The sequence below is a fragment of the Capsicum annuum genome, chromosome 2 (assembly GCF_002878395.1).
Source record: "Capsicum annuum cultivar UCD-10X-F1 chromosome 2, UCD10Xv1.1, whole genome shotgun sequence".
Classification (NCBI taxonomy): domain Eukaryota; kingdom Viridiplantae; phylum Streptophyta; class Magnoliopsida; order Solanales; family Solanaceae; genus Capsicum; species Capsicum annuum.
The window spans coordinates 123,815,149-123,830,106 of NC_061112.1; the positions used below are offsets into that span (position 1 = coordinate 123,815,149).

At 30.5% G+C, this 14,958-nt stretch overlaps 1 protein-coding gene across 1 annotated transcript; it reads left to right on the forward strand.

The window, feature by feature from the left end:
* Positions 1 to 3,382: 3,382 nt before the first annotated feature.
* LOC107859185 (ras-related protein RABA1c) lies at positions 3,383 to 10,764 on the forward strand. Its single transcript, XM_016704102.2, has 2 exons — positions 3,383 to 3,838; positions 10,132 to 10,764. The coding sequence occupies exons 1-2, from the start codon at positions 3,618 to 3,620 to the stop codon at positions 10,565 to 10,567; spliced, it is 657 nt and encodes a 218-aa protein (XP_016559588.2). The 5' UTR covers positions 3,383 to 3,617; the 3' UTR covers positions 10,568 to 10,764.
* The last annotated feature ends 4,194 nt before the right edge of the window (positions 10,765 to 14,958 follow it).

The window sequence follows — 14,958 nt, forward strand, 5'->3', positions numbered from 1 at the left end:
TCGTTTTACCTTGAAGAGGTAACAATAAAATTTACGTACACACGCTATTCATTCTCTCATAATTTTATGAAAATACACAGGATATGTTGTTATTATTATTTTCTAGGTCTACTATTTTTGACATTTGCAAAAAGTTCTGTTTTAAGAATTTTGATTGAAAAAGAATGAGCAAAGAAAAATCATTGTATCAAATCCTCTACTCAACACAAAGAAGATATTGAATCATTACCATTCATAAATTGTGCAACAAGAACTGACGTGAGTAATAATAGTTAAGGAAGTGAACCATAATTTTCTCAGATATACTGATCATTGGATTCCACGAAAATCTCGGAGCAATTATTAGGAGTAAATATATTACGTTTAGTAGAGTAAATTCCCATAACCTTTACTTTATGACTAGATTGAGCAAAAATTATCAATATACTAAAATTCTTTTGAACTTAACCAAAATACAACAGTGAGAATTTTTCTCAAGGTCATGTAAGCAATTGAAAGGATAAAAAAAACTGGGCTTACTCATATGGATTGGTCAATTCCCTCATGATTAGCCCAAGTGAAATTGGAATCAAGTTTTAGCAACAGCCCAATATGATAGCCCAACATTATCATTTGATAAGTTTGGCTGCTTGAACTTTCACCATTTTACCACCTCGTCATCTCTCCTTTCCTTGTGCCCAAAATTATTTTCTATATAAACTATTGTGAGAATATAAAACTTAATCATCAGATTTAAATGAAAAGAACATGAAGAAATTAGAGATCAAGTATTATTTGTCAATGAACTTTGGAATTAAATAAGAAAAAAAAGAATTTAGAAAGATTCTATAGTTAAACTTAAATAGGGAATAAAAATTTCAGGGAATCCAAATGCATAATATTCTATTCATCCATTGCCAAAACTTATCATAATAATGTTAATTGCCTCTATCAATTAAATGTTGAAAGATGTGAAAGGATAAAAATTTCACCTTTTTAGATTCAATTTTCAAACATGTACTACTTCATAGTTGGAGAATTAAACACGCATCACAAATTGCGGGGTCCAAAATCATACCAGTCTCTTTCAAAGACCAAATTACCCCCATAGCTTAGCTAATATTACCACATCTAGCAAACCACACCATGAGCTATTTACTAGTTCATATTTACTTGTTCATATAAATTAAAAATCAAAACCAATAAAATTTCTTTTTTATTTTATTTTAGTTAGTCATCTTACTAAAAATAAATATCTTATATTAGTTGATCACTTATTAAATCAGGATAGAATTAATTAATATTTTTATCTCTCAAATTAATAATATACATTAAATATGAATAATTACAATTCTAATATTCTTTTGTATACTAATAAATATCATTAATATGAATAAAGGATAAAATTGTAAAATCCATCATTTAGTTTGGAGTTTTTTAATTACCATATAAAAAAATGTACCTAACTAAAAAGGGACGGACGGAGTACTATACTATCCTTTAAATATAAAAAAATTAATATGTTCAAAAATATATTGGTAATGACGATAAGTAAGCGCTTGGTCATAAAAGTAAAAATCGTATTTACTTTATTTGAAGTTTTTAAAATTAAAAATTAGTTAGAGTATTTTATGGCCAAACACATCTATAGCTTGGTTAGGATTGTTTATTTCTCAAAATAAGCACTTATTTTAAGAAAAAATTATTTTTTTAAAAAAGAAGGATATTTGATAAACTTGTAAAAGTGCTTTTAAAAATAAGCAGAAACATAAAAAAAAAAATTTATGATAAAAATATCTCTATCACACACAAAAATACATATACATACACACACACACACACACACACACACATATATATATATATATATATATTTCATATTTACGGCATAATTCTTTATAATTTATATATTATATTTTATTTTCACTCAATTTCTTTAAATAAATTTGAAAATATCATTGATGATAATGACTAAAGAATATATAGATTATTTTATTATTATTAATGATAACAATTGACACATGAATCACATTACAAGATTGTATTTTGATATCACATATAAATTTTTTCTCGAATATTTAATTTAAAATAAATAATTAATGAAAAGTGACATATTTGTTAAAATAGTGAGTATATATATGAATATGATAATTGCTTATTCGTAGTAAATTTTGACACCGTAAAATATATTAAAAAGGATAACAGATAGAATTTTATTTTAAATATTTGTCATCAAGTAGTATACGTGTATGAGTTTGAGTACTTAGTTTTAGAATTGAAATAATAACATCATATCCTAAAGAAAAGGTATCAAATAACAATTATTACCTCACTTAAATATTTGTAAGCATGAATATAGTGTTTGCTAACTTTTAGTAAATTTGACACACTAAAATGTATTCAGAAAATAAAGTAACAAAAAAAAGATAGATTCTAATTAATTTTATTTTTGACCTTTTCTTCAAACCTTCTATTCATCCAACTACTTGGTGAGGGTATTATTCTTGTTATGATACCTTGTTTCATGCTTTATTACGAGTCTGTTTACTTTTATCTGTTTACTATTACTTGTGGGTGTCGTATTTATATTATGTCATTTTGTTCCATGCTTTACTATGAATTTGTTTAGTATTCCGTGTCTCAAGCCGGGGGTCTATCGGAAATAACCTTTCTACTTTTTTATAGGTAGAGATATGGACTGCGTATATCTTATCCTCCCCAGACCTCACTATGTGGGAATACACTGAGTTTGTTGTTGTTGTTGCTTCTATTCATTCAACGAGTTTATCGTATTGCACACCTTCTCCTTCATCTATAAATACAAATAATATTTCACATATATACATATACTTTATGAAATAACTTATGTGTTAATTTTTATTTGATGTTTTAAGTAATATTTAAATTATTTAAGTAATATATCAGTGTTTAATTTTTTTTAATGTATTTATGTATATCAATATTGATTGAAAATTTTAGAGTACGTACTTTTTAATAAAACAAAAAATATATAATAGATATTTAAAATAATTTTTCTCTATAAATTAATTTTAGTAATAAAAGTTCATTGACAGATGCCCTTTTTGATCATTTGACTCAAAAAAATCTTTCTTGAAAAAGATTATCCAAACATATTTTGATTATCAAAAACACTTTTCAAATGAATTTATCTAACACAAACTATTTTTTTTTTAAAGTACTTTTCTGAAAAGTCATTTTATAAAATTACTTCTCAAATAAGTAGTTTTGTAACAACAATCCCAAACGAGCTCTATGTCTTGCTTTTTTGAATTAGCAAGTAAAGTTGAATAATTATTTTTTTAACATAATAAATAAATAAATAAATAAATAAATAAAAAATGAATGTAAAGGGATTCTTTTGTCTTTTCAAATTTCCCCTTTCGAAAAGGTGACACTTGATTTTTCCATTGTCCTATATTTGCTCTCTGGATTTGGAATGCCACAGCCTAGAAAACATATTTCTCCCCAATTTCCCTCTCCACCTAAAGGGTCAAAAAAAGTTGATAAAAGTAAAAGAAAGAAAGAGAAGAAAAGGTTTAAGAAATTTAAAGGAAGATTATTCGGATACTAAACAAGTAGTAAAAGAGATATCAAGAATATTATTATTGACATCAATAATGGCTGGGTACAGAGCTGAAGATGACTATGACTACTTATTCAAGGTAGTACTAATTGGTGATTCAGGTGTTGGCAAGTCCAATTTGCTTTCAAGATTCACTAGAAATGAGTTTAGCCTTGAGTCCAAGTCTACTATTGGTGTTGAATTTGCTACCAAAAGCTTAACTGTTGATAATAAAGTCATCAAAGCTCAAATTTGGGACACTGCTGGCCAAGAAAGGTACACCATTTCCCCCCATTTTTCTTGATCTGAACACCCTTTCTTCATGTCTTTCTGATCTGTTCTACTTTTGGCATTTCTAATCTGAATTTGTTGGATTCTTTGTAACATCAGATTTTTATGATTGGTTTGCACAATGTGAGTATTACATGCTATTTCTGTGTGGGATTTTGCTGGATTACTTGTAGGAATTAAGTTACTAAGGGAATTTGAGATGTCGTTTCTGTTAGATCTGATGGGGTATTGGTTTCTTGATCTAGGTACTAGGATGCTTTTTGTATTAATTCGTTTCAATTTGTTTGACCTATTTTGATTTGATACGAAGTCTAAGAAAGCAAAGAATTTCCGAATCTCGTGGTCTTAAATTAAAGATAGGTTAAATTTATCAAAATGTCTTTTAATCCGGTGGTCTTGGTCTTAAACATGCCATGTGAAAAGTTAAAATTAAAGAGTCCGAAGGAAAAAGGGTCATTCTTTTTGAAACGCACTAGAAAGAAATGTAGGTTAATCAAATTGAAACGTAGGGGGTATGATTTTTTTCTTTGGATTTGAGTTGCTAAACTCTTGTGATGGATAATATGAGCATTGGAGATACATCTTCACTAGATTTATCGGATGTACTCCTACGTCTTGCTTCCTTATTGTAGTTTCAGACTCAATTGACTTCCTTTCTAGGGTAAAGTGTTCAAGCGTAGGTGCAATTGTTGAACATTGCGACTATTCCTCCAAAAAGAAGTCCCAAACTTCTCACCTTTGTGATAATTTCTTATATGATACACTTTAATGCACTTGCAAATGCTGAAAACTTTTTTTTTTTTTAATTGAAACATGTCTTTATTCTACGAGCTCATTTATACGTAGTTGGTGTCAATTTAAACTGTAGTGCAGTGTTTGTACTCTTCCGTTGCAATCATAGGATATTTATCACTGCAATCATAGGATATTTGTTGTTGTTGTAATCTCTTCATGGAGCAAGTTCGAGATACCACAATTCTATGGTATCTTTCTATTAGATGAGTGTCACTTTAAGAACTTACTATCATCAGGTACCACGATTTATTAGGTATGTGTAACTGTATTATGATGTTTTGGCATAGACTTGTAAAGATTGTGTCATTCTAATTATTAGAAGTAATGGAAAAAATATTGAATATAAGTAAACCATTTGCAAAACCATGTTCTGCAGTAGTGTTCTACGGGAAAATGGAAGTGTTAAATCTCTCAGAAAGCAATTCTTTTGTTTGACTATGATTATCTTCAACCATTCTCTGCCGTTTTAATTTTTTCTTTTAAAAAAAAATCTGTGATTTATAGTACTCTTCTGAGATTTTCTAAATCCATGACTCATATAATTTGCGAATATGTAAATTTTGCTTTATAAAAAGTACAACAAGATGACGTTTAGATTCATACTGAAAATTGTAAAGTGGTGCAGCGACAAGTTAATTAAACAACTAATGGTGTGATAGTGCAATGGAACAGTTTTTTGAAGGTGGTTGACTGTTGCGTAGATATTGGAGTTATGTTAAGCTGGTTAGTACTGGGTAGTGACTACCAATAAAAATGCGAACAATTTAGTTTCTAGGAACCTGCACAAAGTGTGTGCTATGGCTTACTGAATTGGATGTCAAAGCGTGTAGTAACAAGTTCTAAAGCCCACTTAGTCACATTTTTATTTTAGTCGAAGTAGTTAAATGATTTAGACAGAGTCATATGTGGTGCATATGTTTGTGTGTCTTGGATGATGCATTGTTTATGCTAGTTGTAGTTATTTTATTATCTTAAGTTGTTAAATGAACACGTTCAACTGGGGATTTATGAATGGTGTTAACATGAACTCTTGGGCATCTTTCTAAATCTTTGCAATTGTAATGGAAGTCAAAAGTACCAATATGTTTCCATAGTAGATGGTTATTTTTTCAACCTTAAGTCTATATGTATGGGCATACTTGGAGATATAAGATTAGCGAAATTTAATTTTTACTTGGAGAATAAGTGTCGGCAACAATTGCCTTAACTAATTAACTTTTACACTTGTCATTTATATACTAATAGTGACGTTTGTCTTTGCTGTTAAAAGACAAGTGTAAGACACTTGTCATGTGCTAAAGCCTCTCTTTTTACTATAAATAACAACCATTTCTCCACCAAAAATTAAATATGGCTTCTCAAATAAGAATTCATGTTGACCTCTTAAGCACACTTGCAAGATAATTCTTTTGAAACAATATTTTGCCTACAATCCGCATATATTTGAAAAGAATTTATAGAGAAAAGAGTTTAACTTGTTAGATTTGTATGACCAAAATGCAATAGGTTTTGTATCTTTTGAACTATGAACATAATATTTTAAGTAGTAAATAATAATACTTGAGTCGTGTTGGGCACTAATTAATTAGAGGATACAAGAATCAACAAGATTAATCTACATCAACAAGTTAAACTAGGGGATTAATAAAGAAATCAAATCCAAAACTATTAAATAATATAAAGAGAAGGCAAAAGATGAAGAGGAAAAACGTGAGGATTGAGGGAGAATAAGGAAAGATAATTGGGGTATGATAATATTTTAAGTAATACATAATAATACTTGTGGTGGGCACTGTACTAAGAACCTATTTCAGCTGTGTGAAATGTTTTCCTCGGATTAAACGAGCCTTCTCTAATTAATTAGAGGATACTTGAATCAACAAGATTAATTAACATTAGCTAGTTAAACTAGGAGCTTAATAAAAGAAATCAAAACCAAAAACAATTAAATAATTGAAAGGGAAGGCAAAAGATGAAAAGGAAAAACATGAGGAGAGAGGGAGAATAAGGTAAGACAATTGGGGGTGTCTTTTTTGCTGGAGAAATGGTTTTATATATAGTAGAAAGAGAGATTCTAGCACATGACATGTGTCATAAGTGTCTTACACTTGTCGTTTAACAATAAACACAATTGCCACTATTAGTGTATAAATGACAAGTGTAACAATTACTTTGTGAAGGCAATTGTTGCCAACACTTGTTCTCCGAGTAAAAATAAATTTGGCTTATATAATAAGACTTCATGATGGCTTCTTAAATACATTTTCAAAATTTTTCTTTTATGTTGGAAGCAAGGTTGAGATAGTTCAAATATGTGAAGAGGAGATGCACAGATGCTCTGGTGCAGAGGTACGAGACTTTGGCAATGGATGGTTTTAGGAAAGGTAGTGGTAGGCTGAAGAAGTATTGGAGAGAGGTGATCAAAGGACATAACATAGTTGTAACATACTAAGGATATGACCTTAGGTTAGAGGTTTTGGGGAATTTGAATTAGGGTAGAAGATTAGTGGGTAGTAGACGTTGTCTTGCTTATCCTTCCTTACTAGTAGGATTCCGGCAACATAGCTCTCTTGTACTTTTGATTATCATATTATTTTGTTGTAGACTTGTAGTTACTCTTTCTATTTCCCAAAATGCTTTTGTCATGCTTTTCTTGAGCCGAGGGTCTAGCAGAAACAATCTCTCTACCTTTAAAGGTAGGGTAAGTTCTGTGTGCACTCTACCCTACCAAGACCCCAACAAGACCCCATAATGGGATTACACTGGGTGTTGTTGTAATTATTATTATTAATTTTTCTCAACTTTTCAGATGAATTGGTGGCATGTTTGATATAGTGCAAAAGGAATCTAACTTCAATCTCCAACTAGGTTAGTCTGTGGGTTTTACACTGTCGACTGAAGTAGATATACAATGTCGACTGTAGTAGATATACATATCTGCAGTTTTCCGCATATATGCTGTAAATATAAATATTTCATATAGACCATAGACAAATTACTAGAGGCAGGTTTAGCACTCAGTATTTCCTCGAGAAAGAGAAGCTTTGATTAGTGAATTTGGTTTATCTTGTATATAGGAATATATTAGTCCTTTGCTCATCATTAGACCCGTTTGTCCAAGGAGGAGAAAAATAAATTACTTCAAGTAGCATTAGGACAGTTTCCCACTGTTCATTTACTATCATGCTTTGGAAATGGAATGTATGCTAAATAATGCTTTGAATGTTTTTTGGAAAATAAGTGCTTGTGGCCTGTGGGTGCATTTGCCCTATGGTTGCCCAAGTTGGGGAGAGGTCAATATATACACTGAAAACTACTTTGCTTGGGTATAATTATGTTAATCGTCAATGCCCTATGCTAAAAGAAAAGGCATGTCAAGAATCAAGATAATCGAGTTTATCATTATCACCCTAGGCTAAAAGTAGTAGAAATATGTTGTGCAGGTATTTTGATCTGTGAACACCTTTGACTCTTTCCCCTAACCCTACAAAGTCAACAACAACAGCAACAACAACAAACCCAGTATATTCCCACATAGTGGGGTCTGGGGAGGGTATAGTGTACCCAGACCATACCACTACCTCTAAAGAGGTCGAGAGGCTGTTTCCGAAAACCCTACAAACTCAACTTGAAATTTTTCCATACCTCTCATTTCAGATTGTCCTGAAAAGCATAGCAGACTAACTCTACATGCTGCTCTCATCTTGATCGATAATCCTCTTCATCTTTGTCTTGCACAGTGCTTGTATTTGCTGAACCCTGCATACAAATACATGTCCTATGATTCCACATTTCCTATTATTCACAATATAATGTTTTCTTTATTAATCAATGACATAAAGAATTGGAGGGCTAAAACAGAGAGATTGATTCAAAGGATTGTCTAGAAAAACTGCTAGTTGTGATATCAATTTGACATAGTCAGAGTTTTCTACTTTAGGTGGGGGTTGTTAGCTTGGTGGATGTTGTGGTGACATCATAGGTTTGGTGGTTGAAGGGTCATATTCAGGATAAAGGACATCCTTGGGCTATTCTAACTGTGTTTGGATCTTGAGCTGATAGTTTTCTGTCCTGTTCTTTATTAATTTATAACCTGATACTAGCAAGCAATCACAATTATTTTGGAAGAGAAAGTGATACACATTTTTTAATCTGTTCGGATTTCTCCTTTGTGATAACTTATATGGGAGGGTGAATAAATGGAAGGAGGTTGGAATTGATGGATGATACAAATTAGATTAAGCGGTATGGTAAGTAACACAAATCACCATGATTTCAAGGGCTTCAAGCTTTTAACTCTAGTGTATTCAGATCTGTCCTTTATTTTGAAGATTTCTAGTTTATTCAAAATTGAAACCTTTGTCTTGGTTATTTATTTATTATTTAGCAAAGTCAGATAGTTGCAATTTAGCATCAAGGCGTATGATTCCCTGTAACAATGCTTGAGGTACAATACATCAGTTATTATCTTATAATCAACTCGTTTCTAAGTTTGATTGTGTTTTTACAAGTATACTAGAATTGTGTCTTTGGGCAAATACATAAGCAGATATTTTTTGGAAGTTTTTCTGGCTACATTATTTTGTTCTTTTCTCATGGATGTGCGTATTTGCAGAAATCATTTTGAACTTCTGTTTCTAGATTGTAACTTGATGGCTGTCTGACTTGCCTGCATAGTTATTGCGTTGTTTTACCTTTGGAAAATCATTTGAGGTCTACCTCTTGCTGACCTAATAGTAACTCTACGTCTCATATCGGTAGGAGTTTGAGATCTAATTGTGTCTAAGCTTCAATTGTGCCAGAACTGCTTCTCTTTAAGGAGGTGAAGTTCGTAGGAAATAGAATATAGAAAAGCTTACTTGATTATTGGCTCATGTCTAATGTTCTGTTTACTTGGCTAGTCCTGATTTCACACTTGCTTTGATGTAATTGGATTTTTTCTATTGCTACTCCAACTTCTAATTTATTCACATTTTGTGTGTTCTCACTTCTTCAAATCTGTTGTGAGCTTATCCAACTCTTATTAGAGGCATAAGTGACTGAGTAATTGTTAGTTATACTTTTCTACCAGTTGAAATATAGATGCAATTCCTTTTCTCCCATCGTGTCATGAGATTTCAGCCAATTTGCCTTTTGAGATGAACTTATACTCTGCTCAATAATACCTTGTTTTAGAACCATTTTCTAATGTAAAGCAGTCTATCTACGTTCCTTTTTTCCTTGTGTTTTCTTGGGTAAAGGGGCAAGAGATGCAATTTGTTTAATAAGTTATTGTGGATACGTCAGAGCTGTATGGGACGGTGCTCAACTTATCTTCTAATGTCCTCTAGAGAAGACCGTGAGATAAATATGGCACTAGAATTATTACGTTTTCATCATTAGTTGCGCAAGGTGATGCCATTATGTGTGTCTAAAACTGCATAGTTTGGCAATGTTACTTTGTCACTCTCACAGAAATTGTAACGGCTGTATCTGTTGTGTAGGTACCGCGCAATCACCAGTGCCTACTACAGAGGTGCCGTGGGTGCTTTACTTGTCTATGATGTCACTCGACATTCCACATTTGAGAGTGTTGAGAGGTGGCTTAAGGAACTGAGAGATCATACGGACCCCAACATTGTTGTCATGCTTGTCGGAAACAAATCTGATCTACGACATCTGGTTGCAGTGCCGACTGAGGACGGTAAGTCTTTTGCAGAGAAGGAATCCCTCTACTTCATGGAAACTTCTGCCCTCGAGTCTACTAATGTCGACAGCGCATTTGCTGAAGTTCTCACTCAAATCTACCACGTCGTGAGTAGAAAAGCTATGGAGAATGATGGTGAGAATGGAAACGGAAATGTGCCTTCCAAAGGTGAAAAGATTGATATAGGTAAAGAAGTATCTGATGTCAAGAAATCCGGTTGCTGTTCGTCCTAAGGCTAACCTGTATTGCTGCGTCTGGTTCTAGGTACACCGGTAGTGTAAAATTATCAAGACTAGCGTTGATGCCATCCTTTTAAATTGTTTTCATTTGGTAGTAAAGAATGTCTTGTGTTAGAGAAGCTTTTCTAATGGAACCCTTTGTGTAGACCCTGTTATGGATTTACTATTGAAATCATTCTTTCTCTTTTCAATTACTTGAATTGAATTCTAGGTGTCTTGTTTTTGCTGTGGTGTTGGTATTCGAGTACTATTTTGATACTACTTATTTCATAACCAAATCATAAGAAATAGTTGTTGCTTTTTGTTTGTTGCTTTCATAAGACTCAGAGAGATACTCGTTTTACGCACATCATAATTTTCTTTGCTTTCAAAAATTTACGATTTCTCAATAGTCAAAACAAATAAGTATCTTATTTTGGGAAAATTCACTTTACCATTTGGATGAAAACAGTAAAATCTTTCAACCTAGCAAAGGGAATTTTCTTAGCCAAGCATCTTCAGCCAAATAAATAAGGATAGTATAGTAAGTTGGATAAAACATAAAACATTCTTCTAGATTGAGTGAAAAAAAAAAATCTCTTTACAAACGTGTTTTCGGGGCGGGGTGTAATAAAATCGTTCGGGGCCGCAAATAAAAAGCGTAGATCTATAGGGCGTAAAGTTTCGGGCGCTCATAAAAACGTACGTTCGGATGTTAAACTTGATTTTTATTATTTTAATTTTTTTTTTTGGTTATAATCTTATTTTTTATTATTGATGTAATGATATTTATATTATCTTTGTTATGTAATAAAGAAAGCAAGGTTCCTAGAAAATGATGACACAACCATAAATAATTTTATTTGGATAATTATGCTTGAAAATTGATAAAACAGAGCTTTTTGAAGTTACTAGTTTAAAAAAAAAATAAAAAAAATAAGGCAGAGAGTTCATAGCACTATGTTCCTGAAGTAACTTTATTTATTTTTTATCAATGATCTTACAGTTATTATTATTCTCCTTCTTTGAAATATATAAAAACAATAATAAGTGCAGTATTAGTTGATAATAGGAACGACAAGTAGATGAGGTGAATGTTGATTTTAATTTTAGAGATTATCTCGACTATATCATTTTTTTTATTGTTATCTTTCTCAAATAGTAATTATGATTTTTAATTTATATTATTGTCGATTTATTTTAATTAGTTGTAGAATTATTAAAAAATTTATTTTTTCTTATATTTTTAGTAATAAAATTATAAAATAAAAATACATGAAAATACACTCCGTAGATCCGTAAGACTTACGCTCCATATCTTGAGACTTATGTTTTGCCTCATGCTATGCAAAATTCTCGCCTCACATCCCCGCCTTTTAAAACATTGAAAAAAACTACTTAGTACACTTCCATTTGTAGATGGAAAAAAAGAAAGGAAAAAATGGGAATTTTTCCTTCCCTTATATTGAAAATCCCTATTATTTACATCTTATTTTATGAGACGAATCTTCTCCACGTACTCTTTATCATTTTCTTAACAACCAAATAATAAGCTATTTAATTTCCCTTGTTTTCTTGTTTGGTAACAAAACAGAAAGAGATCAAATGTAGATAGACTTTAGCAAGATTTCACTTTAGTTCATACTTTAATTAAGTTAATTTATATTTGCCATTTGTCGAGAAAGTTAATTAATTAATTAAGCATATGTTTTCTTAATCTCATAATTGATTAATGACGTTAATCCATGACTTGCACGTGCAACATGTGGGGGCACGTATCACTTTAAAAGTTCATTAAAAGCTCTAAAACAACTTGATAATATATTTAAAGATAAAAAATAAAAATCAATCCTAATCTCCAACCAATATCAATAATTTTACAATTTAAAAATCATAATTATTTACGAATAATATAAGGACAATTTGGGTCCCTCATTTAAGCCTCTTCACCTACTCACTCAATATTTTATTTGTTATTTTTAATCATGATTAACTAATTCTTAATACCTCCTGTCTTAACAAGCTAAGATAATGCCAATTTGATTCGAAATCATGTGTAACTACCATTATACAAGGGAACTGACAATCATAAACATACTTAACCAATCAAAATTATTCTTGAGCAGAAAAATAAAAATAATTTTGGAACAACTCTTATACAACGTGTACAGCTATGATCTCATTGCTTAAAAGGTCAAAACTTTGGTTCATTTTGACTTTTAGGGTAGTCCAGCTAGCGAAGTTCGTAATGCGTCACATCAAATTTGAGTATTTTTGAAAAGTCATTATTCTATATAATTATAAGGTGAAAATTATTTACTTCAACTACAATGGCAACATACTTATTTTTCGAATAAATCCCACAAAAATGAGATTTGAGAAAGATGAGTGTAGAAAAAATTTATTTTATGTGAGAGATAGAAAGATTGTTTCTGATAGATCCTCGCGGCTGGAGAATAAAAATAGTCTCAAGCCATACCTAAAATGAAGTATTAGAACTTAGAAGTATAAGAAATAACAAATGAAAACAAGACAATAGATAATAACAGAACAGTAATTATAATAAAATCATATGATAGTAGAAATACAAGATAACAAATAGAGAGAAATCACAGGTTCACCAACCATTGTGATAGGTTAATGGTCAAGGCGGATTCACCATATAGGATGGTTGCGGGTTCAAATCCCCTATCCAACAATTTTTAATAGTATAAATTTAATAATAAGCCTTTAAATCTGAAACAATAACTTCAACCAATGCACCAAGGTACCTTTTAATTTTCTACCGTTCATATTCTTCACAACCACTCAGTTTTTATCTTTCTTGTATTTCGTACATAACAAAAACTAATTCGTGCACCAAGTTTCTTTTTTTAAAATAAAAAAAATCAAAATAAGCTTACATACTCCCTGCATCCAAGATTATATGTAGTTTTTCACTTTTTGAATTTAAATTAAGTGAATTTTGATTAAAATTTTAAAATATTTTATTTTTGATCATGTTGATATCAGAAGAATAGAAACTTATAGCACTAATATTTTGTAATATTTTTACATATCTAAATTCTAATTTTAAAATATTAACTTAATCTTATACTATGATTTAATTTTAAAATTTCTTGATTCTCTAAATGAGGAAAAAGATACTCCTTATGTATAAAATAAACACATGGGATTTTGCTATTGGATTTATGCTACTTTACTTGCATTAGTGGAACCAAAAAAGAAACAATTAATAATAGGATCAATTGAATCTAATGGCTTTTGTTTCTTGTCCTTTTTCACTGCTTGGGTAAGCTCTACTCAATTTTTTTTTGTCGTCTTTCTCGTTTCCTTAATTTGCAAGAACTTATCAAGAAATTGGATAATTAAACCAAATTATTGGTAGGATATATTATTATACATATAGTTGTTCCACCATTATATCATATGTTTGCAAATTAAAATCAAAATTCTTTAACAAGTTAATGACTACCGGCATGTAAGGCTTAAGCAAAGGTTTTGACACATGGTGATTTAATATATAGGATCTGACTAAAGATTTTTTTAATTGACAATTCACTTTAGTAGCAGTTGTAATAAATGTATCATCCGAAATTGACAGAATATAATATGTTTATCATCCACTTAAAATTTGGAACTTTAATGATATATATATATATATATATATATATATATATATATATATGCAGGAATTTAAAATTCATGGAGTGCTCAATAATTCTATATATTTGTTAATACATAGAATGAACTATTAAAATCTAGCACTATTTCCCTGTATAAACATATTACCAATTATAGTGGATGATATATATAAACCGAGTAAAAACCTATCTTTCTTGTAGGTAAATGTAGTTATTCACTATCTTAATTCATGTGATATATTTTTGCTCCTCATAATCAATTGGATTATTCTTTGAGGCTAAATTTAATTAGATCACTTAATATTTTAAGATAAATATTTAAATATACGAAGAGGACTATAGATTGCAATTCTTCTCGTAAGCATGCAGGCTTATCGATCGGACGAACCATCATCATCCGCTTGTTTGTCACTTGCTCACTTTTATATTAAAAAGTAATCTTAAGAAATTGATAGAAGTTTACATAATTTGAATACCAAAAAGTGAAAAACTTAGTTATGTATAGGAAGTATAATTATTTAATGAAATTAGTGGGAGTATCGCACATACATATTGAGTTACAATTAGGACTTGAAATTTGTTGGTTTTGAATTTGCCATTAAATTAATTCATTTTAATTATTGGATTAGCAATGTGCATATTGAGTGACTCTTTTGATATAAATATAGGTTCTTAATTTGAAACTGTAATACCTCATTCCAAATAATAGAAATATAAACGAAAACAAGGAAATAAAAGGTGGAGGTGATTGGCAAATTAAAA